This window comes from Oppia nitens, unplaced genomic scaffold (genome assembly GCF_028296485.1).
Source record: "Oppia nitens isolate AA-2021 unplaced genomic scaffold, nextdenovo-longstitch-racon4-pilon3 scaffold9_pilon_pilon_pilon, whole genome shotgun sequence".
NCBI classification, from domain to species: domain Eukaryota; kingdom Metazoa; phylum Arthropoda; class Arachnida; order Sarcoptiformes; family Oppiidae; genus Oppia; species Oppia nitens.
Genome location: NW_026533253.1, coordinates 1,521,897 through 1,547,455, shown reverse-complemented (window position 1 = coordinate 1,547,455; position 25,559 = coordinate 1,521,897). Strand labels below are relative to the sequence as shown.

The following is a 25,559-nucleotide window of genomic DNA, read 5'->3' as shown; positions in this document are numbered from 1 at the left end:
ATAATATTTAGCAAATTAAAAAGCTATTTTGATATATAAAATATTTTCTTATTAAATATTATTGTGATATATATAATAGAAAAACATACAATATTTTATATTATTTTTTATGAGTAAATATGCGTCAAATTGTTGGGCAATACGGTATATGATATAAGTTTTTTTAAATGCCTGGAGGAGTAAGGAGATGGGCAACTGTAGTGTAATTTTGTTGGCAAATATAATGATTACAGACATATATATATTTATATACAATAAACTACTCTTTGTTTGCCATAAACTATGAAATATAATTTTTAAAATTCATATAACATATAATAATTATGTGAGCATTTTATTTGAAAGGTTTTCTCTATTCATAATTTTTATTTGACGATATAGCTATAGCTGTCTAAAATAATATATACAATATATCAAATATTTATGAATAATTTTCTTATTTTTTTATTGAGTATATAGTAAATAAAAAAATATATTTCGAAATAACTAACCTATTTTTTGATACAATGTTTGATTTTTTTGTTGGAAATAAATATATAATGTTTACAATAAATCTTTTAGATTATTAGTATTATATTTAAATATTATATTTTCAATATTATTATTAAAAAGATAATTTTATACTAACATGATTTTTTTGTTAATAGTTTTTTAAAAAATTAATAAATATATGATAAATAATGTCTTTTGTAAAATTATATAATGGATGTTAATTTATACATATAAAATCTAATTAATATCAAATATTTGCTGCTTATAACATTTTATAAGCATTAACAATATTTATATAATGAATATTATTATTTTTAATTATGTTATTGTTTATTTTTATCATGTTATATAAAGCTCATTGCCTATTTTGATACAAATATCGATTTTTCCATCAAAAGATATATTATATATAATAAATGAATAATAGATTTATATATTGAATTATATATATATAGTATAAATGTGTTTGTTTTTAATAAAAATACTAACAATAGAGAAATATATATATAACGGAAAGCCTTAAAATAAATGTATAAAAATAGTAAATTGTAATTTCAATAGTATTTCGATTAATGATAGGTTTGTTGGTCTCAATGTTTAGTGTATTAACTGTTAAGTCCAGTGCATCACACATACAGACAATGATTGTATTGATATTTTTAGACTCTGGTGTCCACTCAAAACCTTTTTACTATTTATTTCTTGTATTTTATTGCTTTCTAATGAGTCTATCTCTATGTCTATACTTTTTAATACAGTATATATACTGTGTATACCATTAGTAATAAATATCTGTCTGTCCATTACTTTTGTTTTAAATTGAATAACCAATAAAATGTTTATTTGCTTAAATACAGTATTATAAAAGTGTTAATATATAAATAATAATATAATTAGCATATGTTTTTACAATTTGCTAGAAATTTTTATTTATTATGAGATAAAATATTACAGTTAATTATTTTATAATATACTAATCTAATTAGTAATTATTCTGTTTAGCATTAGTTATATAAATATCATTTGGCTTTTATTTATTTGATTTTTATTTATTTTTTCATTACTATTTTCATAATACTTAAGATGTCAAACAACACAAAAATATCAATTTTTTCATATATATATATAGTGTATATAATATTATCGTTTTTTTCAATACTTAGATTTCCTAAAAGTGTATGCATTACATCAAACAAACAAAAAATATTTTTAGTTTTTTGTTCACATAATACAGTCATTATATACCATAAATCTTTTGGTTTTGTCATTCAGTCATATGAATGTTTGAGTGAATGAATGTTTTGAGAAAATAAGAATCAGTTTCACTATTTTTTTGTTGATAAATTCACATCTAATATATACATGCAATGAAAGAGAGAGAGAGAGAGAGAGAGAGACGTGATGTGTGTGCATAAAAAATTTTATGATGAAAACAACAATATTTTGTACTTTAATATAACTATTGAAATAAAAATGATTTTTTTAGTGAAGCTGTAGATTAATCTAAAAATAAATGCTTTAAATTTACACATTTAAATATTAATGTCAAACCTGGCCTTAAAATGCTAAACAGTATTTATTTTAAGATAACAAATTAGATAATTGTTATTATTGGCATCTCTTAATTATTAGATATTTTTATATATTTTATATACATATAAAATGTTTGTTATTTTTATTCTATTTAAATATCATATTTATAATAATAGATTATAATAATAATAATAATGTTATTATGATAAACATTGTACATTACATTACTTGTTTTGTAAGTGTGGGATTAAAATAATTTTAAAATGTTTTAACATATTTTGAAATTTTTAATTTTAAACATTTCAATAATAATAATAATAATATAAAATTACACATGAATTTTTAAATCAACAAAATTTTACATTTTAAAAATTTTATTGATTATAATATACAATGTTTTGAAAGCAATTTAATAAGTTTCTAAAATTAGAAATATAAAAAACTCAATAACTTTCTCTCATAAAATGTCTATTAGTTATACAGACTATTTCTGTACTAAAAAGCATATACAGTATATATATAGTACTCTTATACTAAAATACTTTACAAATATTCCGACATTTTCTTTAATAACATTTCAATAAATTATTATTAAATTAATAATAATCATAATAATAAATTGTATATTATAAAGCATATGCATTTATATTAGATTGTAACATTAAAAGTACTATATTTATGAAATTATTTGTTTTTTAAATAGTTTATTTGAATAATACATGATATATAATATAATCTACATAATTATAATTAAAAAATAATTAGACATTTAGAAAAATTAGATAATATATATATATATATATATATATATATATAGACATAAAAATAGTATATATTTATTTTTATAATATATTATAATATTAATATATATACTGTCTATTATAACATCAATTATTTTAGCAGTTAATCATTTTTATATTATCAATTATTATTTTATTTTTATTATGTTATTATTAATAATAATATATTTTGAATAAAATTGTATAGTATTAAAAATGTGTAGGTGCTAAATAAATTTACAATATATGATTATTAAATGCATAACAAGTTTTATTATATATTTGACTCAAAATATTGTTAATGATATACGAATAGTTAAACGAAAATATTGATTAATAATATGATTTTTTTAAAACAAAAAACAAATACAATACCACAACAAAGTCATTAAGTGTTGAATCATTTTCACGTAATTAGCAAACCGTGTGAATAGCAAAAGTTTCATTTAAATGACAAGTAATTTGTATTTTTACACATATAATGTTACCAATGAATATAACATTTGTTTTGTTATTTAAATAATTTTAATCATTAATAATTTAATCATATAATTTGACACCTTAATAATTAATGACAAAAAAATATTTAAAAAATAATTTGAATAAATTCAGCCGATAAATAGTATATTTATCATATCTATAAATAATATAATTTTTATTATTTTATACTAATATAAAATTTACTTTTTTATGTAAGTCTAGTAATGTATAACTATAATAAAACTTGCTATTATAAATATTAATACTCTGTGGATATACAGTATAATAACTAAATACTTTTTTTTATATATACATGAGTTTACTCAACAAACAAATTAAATTAATTTGAATGCAGAGACATTATGATAATATTGTAAATAAAAAAACTATTATTTTATTACAAACTTTTTATTTAATAGCATTTTTATTTTATTTTCTGAAATTTCTAATGAATTTTAAATATTATATTTACTATTTATAAAAAAAAGAAAAGATTTTATATTTTTAATTTAATTGAAGTTAAAAATATTCCGTTTATTTATTCTAAATTACTATAATTTATTTGTTTTTAGATTACAATATAAAACCTTTTAATGAATATTTTGTTTATTACGATTTGTTGTATTATATACTGTATATATATATATATAAAGAAAATAATATATTATATAAGCTTTTTTTATAAATCTTTAAAACATAATATTATTGGCGTTGAACTGAAAATGAAGCAAAAATATATAATCTCCTGTAATGACATGAAAGCGTCAATATTTATTATTATCTATTTTTATATCCTTATATAGAGTGCGTGAATTGCTTTTTATTTGAAATTGAATTTTTATTTTTTATTCCCTCAATCATATTATATACCATATACTGTATACAATATATATTTATTATATGTTATTTTTTTCTGTGTATACTACAGTATATGTGTGGTTAAGTATATAAGTTATAAAATATTATTATTATTATTTGAGTCAAAAATTTAAAAAATAAAATATAATAAAATAATAATAATAAAAAATCTTTAAACATTTGACTCAATTATTGAAACCATAAAATTATAATAAATCAACAGTAATAACAAAAATATTTTTTATTAAAAACAACGATCAACTGATATTTTTACGATCATTTTATAACTTTTTTTTATAACTGAATATTCAATCGTTATATTATTGTTGTTGTTTTTGTTTAATATATGATATTTATTTATAGTAGAATACAATATGTTATTTCATGTAATTATTATTTTGTTTTAAAATGACAGGTTATATGAATTCAATGGTTGTTAACAGTATTAATATAATTTTTTAAAAAATTTATATTATTAGTTTAATAATAATAAAAATATACTAATTTTATACAATAAAAACAACATTATATATATATATAAAGACTGTTTAGCTACTATTGTAATAAAAGATTATTTTAACATTTAAGCGTAATTAACATTTAATTATCTATAATGTTATTGAGTGTGTTTTAACATAATAAGTAATAGGAGATTGTTATCCTGTTTTTAGCCATAATTATAATATTGGTTAGACTTGAAAGGAAATACTGGTCACACCCCAGCCTTCTAAATGTAGTATAAATGTATTGGCATTTCTGCTAATATTGTATATGAACTAAGAGATTGCCCGGTGCTATGATAACCAACTATATATATATATATATATATATATATATATATATATATATATAGAGAGAGAGAGAGAGAGAGAGAGAGAGAGAGAGAGAGAGGAATGTGGTTCGCATTTGTTAACTAAACAAATCAACACTTAAATGTCAAACCATAAGCCAAACTTTATTATTAAAACATTTTTGCTCATTATATTGCATTTGCTGCAAAAAAATATATATTTTGTTTAAAAAATCCCCATTATTTAAGATTGAAGTGAATAATTGGTTTTTACCCTCAAAACAGTCAAACATATCATTATTATTATTATTTTATTATTTTTTTTTGAAACTTTTTGGTCTTATTTTATTTTGCATTAAACACTCGGGTTATTATGAAATACATGTAAATAAATAAATAATTAAAAGTACTATGAATATAATACAAAAAAAGTCCCATTAAATCATAGCCTCATTTGTTATTTCATTTATTATTAACACTTTTTTAAGGTTACAAAAAGTATGTTTTCATATTTTATACAAAATAATAATTTTGTTTGGATAATTTTATTTATTTAAATTATTGTACATATGATTTAATTTTTATTATATTTTTAAAAAATATTATGATAAATTAGGCAATTATACTATTTGCTTTATTATTAAATTTAACTATAGATGTTAATCACAAATGATAACTAAATATAAAATTTGAAAATAAAATATAAATGAGTGATTTTGTTAACTGACTAATTATTAAATAATATCATATCTAATAATAAAAAGATAAACTTTTATATTCATTAAACATATATTATTTAATTAATTAATTTAATAAATTTTAAATGAAATTTACAGCATATTTGCTTTAATTCATATTTCTCTTATCTTGATATACTGTATATACTTTTTAAACATAAAAATGTATACAATTTTTTTTATATCTTGTATTTAATATATAGTATAGTGTTGTGAGCCGTAAAAACCCTTTAGGATAGATGTGAACTAAAAATATAAAATTTTATTTTAGTTATACTGAATAAACTATTGATATAATAAATTTGTATGTAATACATAAACATACACTTATATTATATATTTTATTTTATTATATTATATATATATATATATAGTCTGATTTATGCCATATAACATATAAATTGCTATTCCGGTGCCCACACATTGTCATTGACAGACATTTTACATATTATTTTATCTATTGATAAATATTTATATTCACTGAGATATATATATGTTTTGCAAAAATCATTATATTTTATATATTAAATGAGTAATTCTTATAATACTTATGCCATTCCTTACATCTATCGGCGTTTATATTGTATTAAAACATTTTATTGCTTACATAATATAATTTTGTTTTTATTGAGTTACAAATGTTACAGTATTATAATATAATTTAGTCTTTTTTGATAAATAATAATTACATTATTATTATTATTTAATATTTATTTTGATAAATACACATATTAATAATTAATCCCTATATAAAGTGTTATAATGTAATAAATGTATTTAAGAAAAAGTTAATATAAATAAATTTATAATGTTTGTTATAATAATATAAATAATATAAATAATATACAAAATGAGTGTAATTTAGGTTTGCATAACACGAATAAACATTTCATAACTATATATTTGATTAAAATGTAAAACATATTGACTGCCACTATAGTATTGATAGCAATAAATTTCTTTACGCTCTTTTAATATACACATAAAAAGCTTATATTTTTTAACTTTACTTTTTTGTGATCCCTTTTTTTGCTACAACTAAAACCTATTTTCAATGAAATATAAAGCAACTGCTGTTGTATTGTATAACAAAAAGAGGCGAATAAAATGTGTTTAAGGCTTAAAATCAATAATATAATACAATTTTGTTATTTAATTGATTTGAGTGCGCAGGGTCTTCATATATATATATATATATATCGTTTATTTATAGTGTATATATGTTATAATATATATTTATATATATAAACGTAAAATACAATCTTTTTACACAATATGAATGTTTCTAAACAAAAAATTATAAATTATATATTTATTTATATAATATATAAAGTCGTGCTTTGAATTGTTAATTAGCTATTTTACTAAAATAAGTAGTAATTTTTTTTTTGTAAACTCTGTGTGCATATTATATTAATATAACTAAAGATTTAAAACATGTTTTTTCATTGATTTTATTCAATATTATTAGTTATCATAAAAACGTTTGTTTTTTTATTTAATATTATCGCAAATGAGTTATTATTGCTTTTGATGTGAAACTTTGGGATGAGTGGGTGTCAGTAGTATAGAGAGACAGACATACAATCAAATGATTAGATAATATTATATTTGTTACAAACAGTTTTCAAAATGAAATTTATTTTATATTTTTCTATTTTATTTATTTTTTTATTACACTTAAAATTATAACATCAAACCTAAATTTTTATATCATATATCTATACTGTATATACTTGGTTATAATTGATGGATAAAAACGAGTCATATTAAACATAAAATATTGTATGCAATAAATAAATGTATAGTATTTTATTATCAAACTATACACTCAATTAATCATTAATGACAAATATATAAATAAATAAAATATTTTTTAATATAATAATAGATTTTAATGAATTAATAATATATTATGAATTAACTTGAATAAAGATTTTTTTATCACATTGTTTATTAATTGTATAAATACTAATTTTATTGTATAATATGTATATATTTATTTTTTGAGTTTTTAGAAATATTTATTTTTATTTAGTTGTTTTAATCTTTAGCTGTATTGTAATAGTATTAGTATTATCATACTAAATAAAAAAATTTAATAAACAATTATTAGCCAAAAATAAGCTCTCTTTGTTATTGTAAAATTGTTTTTTATTTTATACTATTAATATATATTATTATATATAAAACATTATAATAGTAATAATAAAAATAATGCGATAGATAAACAAACAATTTGTTTTGATTGGCTAAAAGCTCTATCATATACTATATAATAAAATTATTTAACAATACAATACAACATTTGATATCACATACAAACTGTTTATAAAAGTAGCGCATTATTAGACTGTTTTTGACTATTAGTATGCTTTTGAAAGTTTGCAATGAGAATAATGTATTGTATAAATCTATTATTATTATTAAATAAGAATTTTTTATTTTAACAGTAAAACATTGATTAGAAATTTATTTATTTATTCAATTTATACAATTTTTATGTATAATATTTTTCAATGGTAATAATATAATTATTATCAATCAAAATATTATTTTTCATTAAATTTATTAATAATAATGATTTGATTATATCTACATAATATAAAATTATAGATGTTAGATTGATTTTAACTTTATATTTAATGTATTATAAAATATATAATAAATCTTTTTAATAGAATATTTATTATATTTATATACTATAATATTTTATAATATTATAAACATATATTATATAAATAAATTTTATTTAATAATTACAACTGATATTATCTTATCTTTTTCTTTTAAAACAATTATTTTTGTTGTAAAACATGGTTTGTTATGAGTATTTTTATACATTTTCTTTAATTTGATAATATATAGTGATAATAATTGATGTTTATATAAAAATAAAATAAGTTGCTATAAATGAATTTATTTTGAGATTGAAAAATTAAATTTTATAATGAACTAAAATTTTATTTTGTTTAAAAAAATTATTGCATTAACTAATATTTTGATATATTTATTAGGAAATATAAATAAAAATTAATTATGTTTTTTAATGATTTGCATGAAATGTAATGTTGAGATTTGTTTTGAATATATATATATATATATCTATGATATCTTTTTCTCCATTGAATTCTACTTTTAAAACGAGTTGTTTTATAACTTATATACAAATAAAACAACAGATTAATGCTAATGATTAGTGACGGAACCCATTAGTTATATAATTATATACTGTATTCATCGTATTTATGTTATAACAGAGAGATGGGTTGGGCTATATATAGTATATATACATATATACATAGTATATGTATATAAACTATATTATATATATCACTAAAAAATAACAGTAATTAATTATTATAATTAAACTAATAATAATTATACTAATCTTAAGTCTTACATTAAATGCAATGGATTTTTTTATATAAAATATTAATAAATAGCAGAGATTTTTCCCTAACATTAATCACTATTTAATATTTATTTAAACTACAATTTAATCCATAATTTAATAATAGTAGAGTTTATATATTTTAATATTTATAAATTATAATTATTGAAATAAAATTTGATTGCTATTTATTGTTTAATAGATAATAACTATTTCAGTATTAATAGCATTAATACACTGTTTTTTTTGTATTTACATTAAACATTTATTGTTTTAATCATTAATATCATTGTAACATAAAATAAATTGTATTTGTTGTCACACACAGACACAAAGTAAAGCAAATCGATATCAATTATAACATATAAAACATTATAAGATTATTACTTTTATTAAAGCCAATGTAATTAAAAGCATCGTTTTTTATGTACTATAGGTGATGTCAGCTCATGTAGTTCATCAGCGGTGGTGCTGTCATATCCCCGATACTGTCGTTATCGGGCACTGTTGCGTCGTATTGAAGGCAAAGAGTTAGATTGGATGAACAGTCCGGGCATTCAATATGCTATCAATTCATTAGGCATACCGACCACCGCTAATAAGTTAAATATAGTGTTTTGCAGAGACACCTTTGAACACGAGGCACTCCTACAAAATGATCTCAATTGTGACCATTTGGGTAAGTTATCATCACTTTCATTATCATCATTGATGTCAACTATCATTTATTTACTGTATTTTCATTCATTCATTCATTCATTCATTTACCTAATATTAACGCAATCTATTTAATTGGTTGTAATATTATTAATTATAAGCACAACATTTTTACAATGTCATTAAAATTATTTTTTGTTGTTGAAAAAAACCATTTAAGTTAATATATTAATTTCTTAATTTTATAACTAGTAGTGATATTTTATTACTACTATATATGTAAATATTATTTACTAAGTAATTATATTTTTTTTATCAATTTAATGATCAATTTTAGAAAATCTATTAGATATGTCAAGTAATATTATAGCATAGTTAATACATATGAACATCATTACTATAAAATTAGTGTTAATATAATATAAATCAATAAAATATCAAAAATTAAAAAACGATTTGCTTTTTATTGTCAAAATATTATTAGATTGTATTGCTTTTGGATAATTTATTTTTATATAACATAAATTATGTTACATAACCATATACACTACATATATACCATATATATATATATATATACGTATATCTAATAATATATAAACAAATAGATATATTTATATTTATTGAAGTGAAAAAATTTTCAGACAAAAACATTGTTTGCATTACAGTAATGTTTAGCAAAAAATAGTTTATTTTATTATATATTTATTTTACTTTTTTGCGGCTATATATTGTAAGTTATTTTTGTTGTATATTTATTTCAATTGATTCAATATGTTTAGTGATACACAAGTCGTTTATTGGATTTATGGATATTGAGTTTTATATTAGAAATATTATTCTTGAAAAAAATATTTTTTTAAATTTATTTTTAGAATATATTATACAATAAATACAGTAAATTATATTTACTTTTTATTTATTATTCAATTTAATATTTTTATTAGTGTTTTGGTTAGACATATACAATATTTTATTTAATATTTTGATGAATTAAATTATTTATTTATAAATTACAAATACATTTTACTAATTAAGATTATATTGTATGCATTATTTTCTAATTAAAATATTCAACAAAAATACTACGGCATAACCATTATAATCTAAATTACATTATGTGTAATTATTTTTTGTTTATTTGTAATTAATATAAATGTTGCTTGCTGTTAATTAATTAATAATGTTATGTATATAAAATAAACTTAATTATTTAAATTGACATTGGTCATATTTATAAGTTTTATATCAATTTTTATATATTAATTGAAATTAGCACCAAAACTGAAAGGTCGACCCCGAAAGAGGACTACAGCTATTGTACGAAACAATAGCACTGTTAGCGGCGGCGCCGGTAGTTTAGGTGTAACCAATACCAGCACATCCAGTGGTGGCAATTCGGTAGCAAACGGCAGTTGTGCCCGAAGTTCTTCACCCGAATCCAATACCTCAGAGGAAAGTAAGACATCTCAACAAAGGACTACTCGACGGTCGGCTCTAAATAAGTCAAATTCAACTGAAAAGCCAACTGTCCAGAGAAGGAATAGTTATGGAAAATGTAATAATAATAATAATAGTGATAACCATATAATTAATAATAACACAAACTCTGATAATAATAATTGTAATAACAATACTACTACTACTACTACTATTACTTGTAATAATAATAATACAAAAAGCATTAATTGCACCCAAACTGACAGTGAAGACAGTAATGTAAATATTAATAGTAAAACAATTATAACCAATGATGAGAATAATTGTGCTTTTGATGGATTGCCCTTAAATGGCACCAAATTTAAGGAAATGTGTATTAAAGACGAACAAACATTTCTGAAACATTTGAAAAAGTTTATGAAAGATCGTAAAACACCGATTCAAAGGGTACCTCATCTGGGATTTAAACAAAGTATATAACATTTTTTTTTAATTTTAATTTCTAAAATATTTATTTATATAATTAATATTTAAAAATTTTACTATATTTAGTGAATATTTATTTTAATTTATAAATAAACTAAAAAAATATTTATTTTATTTATTTATTCCTGTATTACGACTAATTAATTTAATGTTATTATAGCGTAAACCTATTTTTCAAATATTCAACATTTTTTACAAATTAATTTATGGTGTGTGTATTTGTGTTGCCATAATATAATTAATCATTTAGTTAAATAATAAACGAGTTTATTATATATATATAATACAAGACTATTGTAATACAATAGACTTGACTTTTTTTATACCAAACACTTTGTGCTGATGTTGTTGTTATTATTATTATTATTATTTAGTTGTGCTTTACTTTTACGTTCAATTGTATGTTATTTTTGTGCCGAAAAGGGATTCACTTTCCTATCGCTATAACAGTATAACTAAATATTGATTAAACGATAGCTTTACTAGTATTACGGCTATTAATAGTTAGATTAATAGTGAAAATAGTCTGGTAATGTGTGACTGAGTTAGACATCACATTGGAGGGGAACGGTAGTTCAATAATCACTTTATTTGTTAGTTAACAAATACTTAATTACAGTCAATCACTTGTGATGAGAGATACATACATTGATATCTACGTGAAAGAGATTTTTATTTAATTTATACACAAATAAATTTATTTTTATTTTTTTCTGTTACTAATTCAATGTTAATAAATAATATATTAAATTAAAATAATTTCATGTTAATAATTAACAAAATTGAAATAATATATATATATATATACTAGAGAATATATTTTTTTAAATATCAATAATTTAATAATATTCTAATATATACAATAAATATATATTATTAATGATAGCAAAAATATTTATTAAAATTTATGACAACAATTGATTTATCGTCAATGATTTATATTGTGCTATTTTAGCCTTAATTTGCCAAAAATAAATTATATTATTTTATTTTTATATATTTATATATTTATATATTTATATATTTATATATAAAAATAATATTAGTTTATGAAATAAGGTTATTAATAATAATAATAATAATAATATAAACTGAATCATAAATTTTATTACAAGACAATTACATGAAACCGTGATATTAAAGATAAAATTTTTGTTTGTTTTTTATTATTAGTTGATCTGTTTTTCTTCTGGAGTTATGGTATGAAATTAGGTGGTTATGAAAAGATAACGAGCAATAAGTGTTGGAAAAAACTATACGACGCTATGGGTGGCGATCCGGGCAGTACTTCGGCGGCCACTTGTACTCGAAGACACTATGAAAGACTATTATTGCCTTTTGAAAGATATCTTAACGGTAAACAAGAAAAGAAAACGAGACGCAAGACTACGAGTACCAGTTCTGCAATAAAAAAGGGCAAAACCAAGGGCTCCAAGAACTCAACAGACATCACCAGTACTGTCGGTTCAGTCAATGTCACCAAAACTAAGAAAAAGGGCAAACAATGCATTAATGACGCAAAAGTCAAGTCAAAGTCCAGTATCAGCAATGAAGATGACGATAATGATAGTGATTCAGATGGATCTTCTGATGAAAAGCCATCGCAACGCGAATCTTGTGAAAGACTTGTGACGACATCAGAATTATTATCAAAAGACACGTCGGATGACGACAGAAAACAACCTAAACTTATAGTGAAACTGAATTTGACAAAAGTCAAGAATAATAGTCCAGAAGATGATGATGAAGAAGATGAAGAAGAAGAAATTAAATCGACTGATGAGGAAAAGTGTAATGATTTTGATGAACAAAATGATGAGGAGATGAGTGTCAGTGAAAATAAACACGTTTTAGATTTTATTAATAAGAAGGATATGAGCGAAGACTCGACTTCCAGTGTTATTAAACTCGATGTTCAGCGCATTGTTGACGATATGAATACCGACACTGAAGATGAATCCGATAAGAAACCACAGTTTGATCTAAAGCTTAAGTCTGAGCCAATTTCAATAAAAGTTGAGCCAATTTCAGTAAAAGTTGAGCCAACCGTTGCCATCGATGTCGACAAAAGCATTTCTGACAAACATAACACCTCTAATAGTGATTCTGTGATTCATTTAAGTCCTGTTAGCGATATCGAAGACGAAGATCAGGTCAGTGATAATATAACACAATCGATAACCACTATATCATCTTCAACAACGAAAGTCATTGAACCATTGAAAGCAACAGTTTCGCCAAAATTGGAAATAAATTATACGAAAATGGATTCAAACAATTCAAATGATATGGCAGATGAAAAGGTAACGACTAGTACTGCAGGCGCACCGGTATTACTTCCAGTGTCTGCTTCTCCATATCGAGTGTCTGCTTCTCCATTATTCTCCATTTCAACACTTGTCAACTCAGTCAAAGCCGAACAGTTGACATCACCGCCACCGACGGCCACTATTACACCAAATGTACCGACACTTCCTTACGGAAGTGTATACTCACCACCGAGTCTGACACCGCCTCTACAGTTGACCAGTCAGTTATCAATGATTTCGACAAAGACTAAACTCTACGACAAGATTGTTGACAAAACATTTTTTTCGACAAACATTTCTGACCCACCGTTAGACAACAATTTTGACAAATGTTTTGATAAATCAATGGACATATTAGGCAATAGCAGACAAACGGTGATAAAGCCAACGAATAATCTATTAATTACAGCTCAATGTCCAACAAAATTGCCACCAAATAACACAATGAAGAATAAATTAAGTATTAGTGGCAAAACATTTCCAGTTCCGGCCCATTCATATACAACACAATCGCTGTTTCGCATTGATTGTGATACCAGTAAAGTACCGGAAGATATCCTAAGCAATGATGTTCTTGATTTAAGTGTCAAAAAACGGTGTCTCGAAGCCGATAGCCGTACTTCTCCATCACAAATACTGATGGATGGATCAATTGGAGGACTTGACTTAAGCATTAAGAAACGAAAACACGATGTCATTGAATTGACTAAACAAGAAGTGCCAAAAGTCAAGCCTATTATTATTGATCAACAAATGAAATACTCATTGACACCACCGATGATGTCATCGCTTCATACATCTATACGATCGATAACACCGATGACACGGCAACAACAACAACAACAACCACTTCAGGACAAGTCATCGCCGCATAAACTAAGTCCTCAACTTGTAGTCAACAATGTTCCTCATTGTGTGCAGAAGTTGTCCACACATCAGACACAACAGACACATCACTACCACAACAGTAATAATAATAATAATATTAATAATATTAATCATAATATTAGTAATAACAAGAGTTATCCACAAATTAATACACAAAAATCAAATGCCAATAATTACAACAAACAGCAAATTAAAACACAGACTCACCAACAGTCCTATCAAACTGTCCATCAATTGTCACCGCATCAGACCTATCCTTCATCACAAAGTACACGCTATTATAACAAGTCGGTGACATCGCAACAACAAATGGCATATCAAACAAAACAAAGTCAAACGACAACTACATTACATCACTTGAAAGATCATATATTAGACAAATCTCATGACAAACAACATCATCATCAACAACAACAACAACAACAACAACAACACCATTACATGTCTGCAAGTCATTCATCGCCACAAATATCACATCAAAAACAACAGATGAGACAACATTCACAATCATCGGTTCCAATGGTAGTACAATCACAGCAAACACATCATCGGTCACTGAACAATACAGTTAGCGAGAGATACAATCCGAGTCCAAGTAGTCATCGCTCACAATATAGTATATCTAAGTCTTCAGGAGAAACACCGACATCAATGAAACAACACATTCAAACCCAGTCCAGTCCAAGTGTTAGATCAGAAGCTGATTTATCATCAAAACTGATGAGTCCAGCCATAGTGCCCTCACATTCATCGATGCCATCGATAATATCGTCCACCAGTGCATCCATAAGAAACACAACGACAACAACCACTCCGGCTATATCTGAGTACAATCCATCTCTTCCTACATTTAATCCCATATTATTTTCATCATTGGCAACTCCCGGATCAAATCTTTGGTGGCAAAATACATCATCACTTCACTCCAGCGGTGTATCTACTGGTACACCATATTTGTCGCCAACGAGTTCTGTTCCTATTAGTCAACTTTCGCCGCATATGTTGGCCAGTCATCCATTATTATCTGCCGCATATCCTATTGGTACTCAAGCTATAGCTGATCACATAATGGCCGCACAATTGGACAGCGCTAAGGCCGCCAACTATGCCGTATATAAGCAACTTCTGGAGCAACAACAGCAACAACAACAACATCACAGCCAACAGTCCGCTCCTAATTCATACCAACTCTTCCAACATTATTACGCAACAAAATAATAGTTTTTTTTTGTAAATTATTGCTGATTTGACATTTTATATGCTTTAAACTATCATTAATTATTTATATAAATTATATATATATATATATATACATAAAACAATTCAAACAAAATAATTTTATGGGAAATCAACTCATTATTTGCCGTTTATTGTGATCTCTAGTTTATATAGATTTTATTTTAATAGATAATTATAACTTGCTTTATATCATAATAATATTATAAATAATATTAAATATATAAATATATTCAAAAGGATTCATTAAAATGTAATTTAACTAATATTATAGTATATATATAAAGATAATGAATAACATAAAATATCTTTTGATAGATTCATTGGTTATTATCAAATTAAAATTGATTTATTGATATGATAGTGCTTTTATATATGATTATATTATATAAAGTAATTGTTAGAATTATATACTATTAATAAAAAATATCTATAATCAGTGATAATCTTTATATTATATACAGTATATTCTACATACATTCAAATATATATACATATATTATATTATAATAAATAAATAAATTAGTTTAGTTACTAATTAATTGATATTTGAATATATAAATAATTGTATTATAAATAAATTGAAAAAACATGTGTAAAGGTATATAAAAATATATAAAAATATAGTATATCTTATATATACTAAAATTTAATATTAAGATGTTTGTAGTACATTATGTGCCTATCAATTGATGTCTCATATTGATTATTATTGCATTATTATTATTATTATTATTAAATTTGGATATTATTATTAATTATTATTATTATTTACATTAGTTTTAATCAACACTTTTTTTATTATATGATTTTTAATTATTAATTATCTATTATTATTACTATCAAAAAATAAAATTAAAAATTAAAAAATTTGCCTAGTAATTAATTATTTTAATAATGATAATTTGATTAATAAAGTTATAACTTAATTAAATAATATGATTAAAGTTATAATTAAAGTTTAACTCTCTATTATAATTAATTGCAGGTAAGCTAATAATTATAACACATTGAATTGTTTGTATAAATAGTTAATTGTAAAATTATAAATTATCTACAGTATCTTATAAATGGCAATATACTGTATTGCATTTTTGCATCATGGTAAATTGAGATTAGATTTTAAATTTTTGGTATAGTTTTATTAATAAAAAATTTTAAACATTGAATTAAAAATCAGTATAAGTTTTTTATGTCAGGTTTTTATCATAAAGTTTTTAAAGTTAGAGTTAACAGATTGTCCGGTTTATTAACAACAACAAAATGAGTTGGCAATCCTAGATGTATATCTGGTATACATATCGAAAACAAGCAGATACTGTACAGCAGTTTTACATTTCATTTATTTATTTAAATGTTTTTAAAAATAGCTAACCGGACGTCGTTATCGTTATATACCATATATTAAAAAATATTTTTTTTAAATTTTTCAAGTCTTAACTAATTTATCTCCAAAAACATATTGATTTATTAGATTGAATATTTTTTAATTAATATGTTTACAAATGTACATAGGTGATTATTATTTTAAAATAATTTATATAAAAAATATATTATATGTAAAAATTGCTTACAATTTTGATGTGCGGTTTGGTTAATACAAACAAAAATGTTTAGTTTCGGGTTAACACTAGTTTCAAAGTTATACTTAATAAACACATATTTTTTTTATTATACAAATTGTTTAAAATAATAATAAACTTAATAATTAAAACTTTAATACAAATATTAATAAATAACAAATAGTTTGCAATATCTATGAATCAAGTGCTGCACTCAAGCGATCAATACTTTCATATATTGTTTGATATTATTATTAAATTTAATATAGGATTCAGTGTGTAATACAATATTAATAATACAGTCAATACTCAACACTGGAGTCTAATACTTATCCATTTAATTAATAACTAATTATTGATATAAAATAAATTTTATCAAATAATTATTATTACTTTATTTATTACTTTATTTATTGTATTCAACTAATAGTTAATTAAATTAATATAATTGTTGTAATATTGTTTATAATAATGTTTGTGAGACTCGAGTGTCAATTGAATAATAATAATAATAATAATATATTATAATATGTTTTGATTATATTTATTATTATTTGTTGTATTTATTTATGAATTGATTGATAGTATAATAAAATTGTTGTCCAAATTTGACACATCTATTGATACAAACATTTTGATTGAATGAATGGCTTCTCAGTCGAGGATATTATTGTTGAGAAGAGCTGATCACCACTCAAGACTCACATCAGGTTTGACTAACAATTGTCTCAATTTTTTTAGACAAACATATCATTTGTTTTATTTTTGATATATTTGTTACAATTGTTTGTAAACTATTTGATTGATTTGTTTCGACAGGTTTTGAGTGTCTTCTTGAGTCGGAAGCCATGACAGACGTGACTCTGGCCTGTGATGATCACGTAGTTCGGGCCCATCGGACAGTACTGTCGATATTCAGTCCATTCTTCAAACGACTGTTTGATTCAATACAAAATCCATTGCACTATCCGTTTGTTGTTTTGAAAGACATGCCATACGATGACTTAAAGGCCATCATTGACCTGATGTATAGGGGAGAAGTGACTGTCACTAGGGATCAGTTTCATTCTCTTAAGTCATCCGCTAAGACATTGGAAGTTTCAGAGTTATCTGATATTATTGACTCATACGAAGAGAAGACTGGAATTATTACTAAAACTGAAGACATTAACGCATTATTTGTAAGAAATACACGCAAAAGAGGTCGTCCGCGAAGATATTGCGATAATATCGAAGTTGACAGTGAAGAGGATGTTAAAGTGTTTTCATCGTCGGGACCGCCAACTAAAAGACAACAGGTTTTGCTATCAAAAACTACGGGAATGATTACTAAATCAACTAATTTATCAACTAATAAACCGCAAACAGCTATACGTGGCGGTCATTTACCGCAATTGGGTCGACCGGCCACTGCCATTCGTGGCGCACATTCATTTGGTTATAAACCGCAGACTGCCGTAAGAGGTGGACATTATGGCGGTGTTGTAAAACCGCAAACAGCTTTAAGAGGTGGAGTTCGTGGACGAGGAACTCGAATCAAAATCGAATCAGATGTCGACCCCAATGATGAAGACTATATACCAATTCAAGACACTGTTAGACGCGGTAATAGTCGACGAGGACGACGACCACGACTCTCGGCTGATCTACCGATGGCCAGTAATTTAATACAAAATTCAGAATCAGTGGACTTAGAGAATATTTTTCCAAATTACAATCCATCTGATGTCACTTCATCGACATCTGATACATCAAATACAACCAATAGACCCATTCCAGTGACATTTGAAACAGTTGTTAAACAAGAACCCGATTCAGATTCAGAAGTTGAGTGCATTATGTCGGCGACCAGTCCTTTGCCGAGTAGTGTTGAAGAGATTCCGATACCGAATGAAACACTCGACTCAATAGTCAACGATATTTCCAGTAATTCTGAATCACAACAAAATGAATTACAAACTAATGAATTATCTAACGATCTAACAGTCAGTGAAAGTATTAGTGTTTCAAAGTCAACGACCGAATCAATTGCTACCACTTCTGATGAAAACCAAACCATTTCATCGAATACTGTTTCTGACGTTAGAATTAAAACTGAAAGACCAGACACTCCTATCATTGATAGAGAGGTAACAACTTTACAACAAATACAACAATCTATTGATTCGGGATCTAACTCGAGTTCGATTGATAATCAAGTCATCAATAGTACTACTGCTATACAATCATCGGAATCAGTTTCAGTGACACCATCGACCATAAACAGTGTAATTAACACAACAAATGTCCCGCTATTACATGTTATTAAAACTGAACGATTCTCTCCAACCATTGATTCCCAAACATTCTCGCAATCTATTACTGATTTGGAGCCAAATATTAGCAATTCATCGGAACAGCCGATTATCACTGAATCGACAATACCTGTGTTGAGTACAATTAAAACGGAAAGATTGTCACCAAATAATATTGAAAACAATATTATCGACATCTCAGAGGAAAATAGTCAAACAGAAACAGTTGTTAGCTCTTCTCATACAACGGAAACAGTTGTAAATCAAGTGCTGAATGACGAACTGGTTATCACTGATTCTATTGAAACAACATTAGAGCCACAGCTGACTGATCAGATCATAACAATTGAAGACAACAATCTATTCACTGATTCTACCATTAGTTCAACTCCACAGACTGATGTTATTTCGCAAACATTTACTGATTATGATCAGCAAAATACATGTGAAAATAGTGGTGCTGTCGATGTCAATGTACAGCAGATAGTATTTGACGCATTTTATTCTGATAATAGTGACCAACCATTGCAGACATTAGCCACAGAAGCTTCTTCATCTACTTCTTCAACTACCAATCACTCATTAATTAATTTAAATATAGAAAATAATTCATTGAATGAACAAAATACTCAATTCATGGCAGCATCCGATTCTACTAATAATTATTTTACAAATCAAACTATCACCACATCTGTTCCAATGCAAGTCGCAAGTGATGAGCAAACAATTACAACAAATACCGGCAATTTTCTCGATAACAATATAGTTATGAATAGTCCCATACATTCTGATGAGGAATGTATGCTTTTAGATAGTCCTTCACAGGACTATCATAAAACTCTTGGTTCAGATAACTTGGATGACTCAATGGATGATAATAATTAGTTACTTCAAAATTTAATTTTTATTCAATAAACAAATTTCATTTTATATTAATATTTCAAATGTCGAGTTTAGGCGGTTTGTTGTTTGTTTTTGACGATCACTCGATGGTTCTTTGATTCGGGATCCGAGTGCTGTTCCTCCCAGCACTTCAAGCAAAAGTACTTGAACTCATCTCTACAATAGATGGGCATCTGTTGCTGTGTGTGACAAATAGCACACTCGCACTCGTTTTCAATGTAGGGATCAATTTGAATCTTTTTCTTGAATCGCGGAGACTTTATCTCAATGAAAGCCGCAGCGACTGCTTTGTCGTAACTGTCTTTGTTATCAAATGATACTCTTCCTGAACCTAATGGATACTTGTGTTTATCGGTGTCGAGTCCAGCAAAGACCACACCACCAAACAAATCGTCCATCACTCGAGCCAATCCCTCTGCTGACAACATACCATGAAGTGCTCCCACAAAGACAGTCTTCGAGTGTTCCATTTGTCCTGAAAAGGTGTTCTTCATATAGAAACGGTCGCCGATGTCGAATGGGATCACTTGAACTTCTTTTGCTTTTTGTCGACGAGACGACAGATTATAGTAGAAACGATAACCGGATTCAACATCTTTATAACTAACTGTACACTTCTGGAGCAAAGCAGTCACGTTGTCGTATGACTCGAATATAATGTAGACATAACCGGCTTTATTATGAGTGGCGCTATCGATAGCACTCCTGATGTCTTTTCCTGGCCATTGAATTTGAATATTTCCGTATTGAGCGAATGTGCAGTGAAGGTCACTATCGGTCAAATCGTATGGAATACCGCCGAGGAATACTTTGCACGAATAGATGGGATTCTTGTTACGTGTTTTTCGCGGCAGTTGTCCGGTCCAGTTGTAATTAGCCGTTGCCTTCATTTGCGAAATAAGCTTTTCTTCCATAATTCTCTTGAATGTCAATTGAGAATTAGTAAAACAATCTTCAATAGGTTTCCATATCTTATTCACCGATAGAGTACCAGATCCTCGGCCATAGACTCCATTGTTAGTAATATTGAAATTTCCATCGATCGACCCATTCAATGATTGGCTCAAATCAAATCTTGAGTTATTAAATCAATTTATATTATTATTTAATTAAAAGCAAATTCAATACATTTTATACATTTGTTTGTTTTGTCTTCCGTTTCCGTTTGAAGGCATGAAATTATCTCTTGGATTATCACCAGTCATGGGCTTAAAGTACGATGAGTTTCGAGTCAAACCAAAGCCCAAATCAATTGTGCCTCCGATACGACTCGACTGTCCAGTTGACGAGTCTTTCCCATAATCGAATCCATTGAAAGGATTGGATCGATTGGATCGATTGGATCCATTCAATTCATTCCAGAAGCCATTCATTACATTTGAGGTCGAGTTGTTGATATTCGGTGATCCATTTTGATCCACATTTTGACCACTAATTTTGAACTTCTTTAACAGTTGATAAATAGAATCGCATTCGAGAATAGTATTATCCATTGATCTTTTAAATTAGGACTTTGATTGTCGATAAAATATAAGAACAATTGACACAAAAGACTACTTTCGAGAATATGTCACAAAAGTTAAGACGCAATCAATTAAATCAAATCAAATATCAATGCTTACCGTTAAAGATGTCTTAAAGATGTCTTAAAGATGTTAAAGATATAAAATTGTATCAAAAATAATCTAAAATTATATTAACTTATAATTAAATGCGTTTAAATGTATTTAAGACACAAAATCGTTAAGAATTATTAAAAATAATAAAAGTTATGAAAAATAATTGATTTGTTTTTCCTTTTATACTGATTTGATTTCAACTAAACATCAATTGACTCATTCGTTTCAATGCAATGTTTCACTCTTTAGGTGTCCAGAAATGTCGGGAAATTAATTAAATAAGAGTTGAAATGATTTTTATATTATATTTTAATATAATATAATGAACTATATATTTTGTTTTATTATTAACTATTATTTGAGTAACAATTAATTTTCAACTGATTTCTTGTTAGTAAATATTCCTTTAAGTCTTATGACTATACGTTAAAATAATGTCAAACTAAGTATATATATATAAGTGAAATATGAAATTGTCTTTAACTATAAAAAGCTTACTATTAGGAATATATATAAGTATATATATATGTATATATATATATATGTGTGTGAAATTAATAATTAAATATTTTATGGACTAATTGATGACTCGTAAGGACTATAGTAATATAGTTGAAGTCATTTTTGTGATCACTTTAGAGTTGTCACAGTTAACAACAATTCAAAATATTTGATTGAATAAACCATTGATTCATCATTGTATTGGACAACCAATCATATTGAATAACCTAGATAGTTTAGCGTATAATTACTAATATTCAATTGATGGTGTATATGAGTTATTTAATCATATGATCAAAGTTACTGTTAAGCAAAGCACAAGTTTAATATTTAATATATTTCAGTATAAAAATTTATTAATGTTTGAATTGATTTCAATCAATAAGACAGTAAACATTACATTTTTTTAGAAATTATATTAACATTTGCATTTATAGTATTAAAAGTTTATAAAATATAATATTACAAATTAGTTTTATTTTATTAAAAGTATAAAGTTTTTGGAAATATAAGATTTAAGCCAATAGTAGTATCGAGACAATACACTAATACTAGAATTAAATGTTAATCATATTTATAACAATAAAATATATTTAGTGACTGGACTTTAAAATAAATACAGTTTATTATAAAATATATCATAAACTTGAATGCATTATTATTTATTATGATAATATTAAATATGTATAAAAATATATACCAAATAATAATAATAATAATAATAATAATAGCATCAACAAAAACATATAAATATTTTTTTTATCAAATATAAAAAATTATTACTACATCTTATATTTTGTTTAGTTTAAGAATTCTTTGCAAAATAAAGCAAACATATTGTTATTATAAACAATACTTATAATTAACAAAACATTCAATACTGAAATAGATTGACCCAGGTTAATATTTGTATACACATTTTATCAATATAAAAATTTGTATAATTAATTTCTAACAGTTTAATCACTTAATGATGATTTGTTTAGATAATTTTGAAATTGGTAAACAAATAATTAAATATATAAGTTTATACAGATAAAACTTTTTACGATCAATGATCTCTCTCTCTCTCTCTCTCTCTCTTCTCTCTCTCTCTCTCTCTCTCTCTCTCTTTCTTTCTCTGATTTATTCAGTTGAATATAAGTCATGCTCTGGTATATCAATTGGTGGCACTCATGCTCTACAGTAATGTTCTATCATTTATTGAAATACTGTATTAATAAAAATGCTTTCATTCAGTCTTTCAGTTGCTGTTAACTAATGATCACAAACTGCAAGTAATTTATGTCAATCACTCAGTTATCGCTGACTTTTTTTTAATCGCATAATAATTTACATACAGATTAACTATAAAATTAATTTTATAATATCATTAAATTAAGTAATTTAATAATATAATTATGTTGTATATACAGTAAAATATTTAGTAAAAATTAATTTTATTTCTATTATATCTAATTAAATCAAAATCTTATTATTTTAAAGTTTATGCTAAATATTTATTATTAAAGTGAATATTTGAAATAATTCATTCTATTATATATTCAATAAAATGTTTGTGTATATAAAAGTGACATTAAATGTTCAAAAATGGATATAAATATATAGGTACTAAACTTTATTTCTTTTATAAAAATAAACTAATTTTATTACAAATATTTATAAATCTTTGGAATTATTTTTTAATTGTATTTAATTTAATTATTTTTGAAAATTGTTAATAGATATTATTATAAATATTACAATTACAGGTATATACTGTATATTATATACATTTAAAAGCATATTTTTTATACCTTTATGCTTTATTTTTCAATCAATTGATTTATTATTAATTATTTATATATTATATAGTTTGCTTGTTTTTATTTTTGTTTTATTTGAATATCGTTGTTATTTTCATATTTTTTTTGCTTAAATCATTCAATTCAATCATATATCCATTTGAATAGATAATAACATCTACAAACATCTAATAACATCTGTATTTATTCAAAATTATATTTAACATAATATTATAATTACATGTAATTATATTTGTTTACTATATCAGTACAGTATATGAATGCTTAAAATTAATTTTCTCATAAGTCTTTATAGCGTGTATTTAAATAATTAGTTTGAAAATGCAATTGTTTTTTCTTACCTTATAATTAATAGTAAGAATAAAACTACCAAAAAATATATTAGAAAACCAAATATATTGTTTTTATATACAGTACATAATATATAATATATAAAAATTAATAATCTTTAATATAGATTCTATACTGTGACTATAATTTATATTAAATTTTATATTGTTTTTTATTGATTGAATTTTGCCAGTAGTGGTCATTTCTAGTTAATATCATAGTATATAACATTTAATATAGACTTATTAATATTTTACTAAACAATTTATCCGAGTTTTTGAATGCATTTTGATTATAACAATTCATAATTAATGCTAAATAAATTGAATTTTTTGTTATTCATTACATTTACAGACTCATTGAATAATTGTGAGAGAAAGAGAAAAAACTAATTAATTGAAAAAATGGCTAAAAATAGTTTATTCAAATTATTATTATTATTATTATTGAATTGTTTGACATATAA

At 24.1% G+C, this 25,559-nt stretch overlaps 3 protein-coding genes across 6 annotated transcripts in view; 2 read left to right on the top strand and 1 right to left on the bottom strand.

Moving 5' to 3' along the window:
- LOC128964712 (probable serine/threonine-protein kinase DDB_G0282963) overlaps positions 1–16,061 on the top strand; it is a 66,247-nt gene extending 50,186 nt beyond the window's left edge. Inside the window, exons 3-5 of the mRNA XM_054311348.1 lie at positions 9,500–9,742; positions 10,997–11,632; positions 12,820–16,061. Coding sequence (XP_054167323.1) covers positions 9,500–9,742; positions 10,997–11,632; positions 12,820–16,061 — 4,121 coding nt within the window. The remainder of the gene's footprint in view (positions 1–9,499; positions 9,743–10,996; positions 11,633–12,819) is intronic.
- A 2,155-nt stretch (positions 16,062–18,216) lies between these two features.
- On the top strand, positions 18,217–20,870 carry LOC128964546 (dentin sialophosphoprotein-like). The gene is made up of 2 exons (XM_054311169.1): positions 18,217–18,351; positions 18,461–20,870. Exons 1-2 carry the CDS (start codon positions 18,288–18,290, stop codon positions 20,818–20,820), a joined length of 2,424 nt encoding a protein of 807 aa, XP_054167144.1. The 5' UTR covers positions 18,217–18,287; the 3' UTR covers positions 20,821–20,870.
- LOC128964549 (cytoplasmic polyadenylation element-binding protein 1-B-like) lies at positions 20,857–22,611 on the bottom strand. 4 transcript variants are annotated; one of them, XM_054311175.1, is made up of 4 exons: positions 22,461–22,611; positions 21,967–22,391; positions 21,819–21,912; positions 20,857–21,758 (listed from the first exon to the last, which is right to left on the bottom strand). In XM_054311175.1, the coding sequence occupies exons 2-4, from the start codon at positions 22,329–22,331 to the stop codon at positions 20,889–20,891; spliced, it is 1,329 nt and encodes a 442-aa protein (XP_054167150.1). In that variant the 5' UTR covers positions 22,332–22,391; positions 22,461–22,611; the 3' UTR covers positions 20,857–20,888. The 4 variants fall into 4 exon arrangements, with proteins under 4 accessions (XP_054167150.1, XP_054167148.1, XP_054167147.1 ...); XM_054311173.1 differs by having other exon boundaries at positions 20,857–21,912; positions 21,967–22,394; XM_054311172.1 differs by having other exon boundaries at positions 20,857–21,912.
- Positions 22,612–25,559: the final 2,948 nt, after the last annotated feature.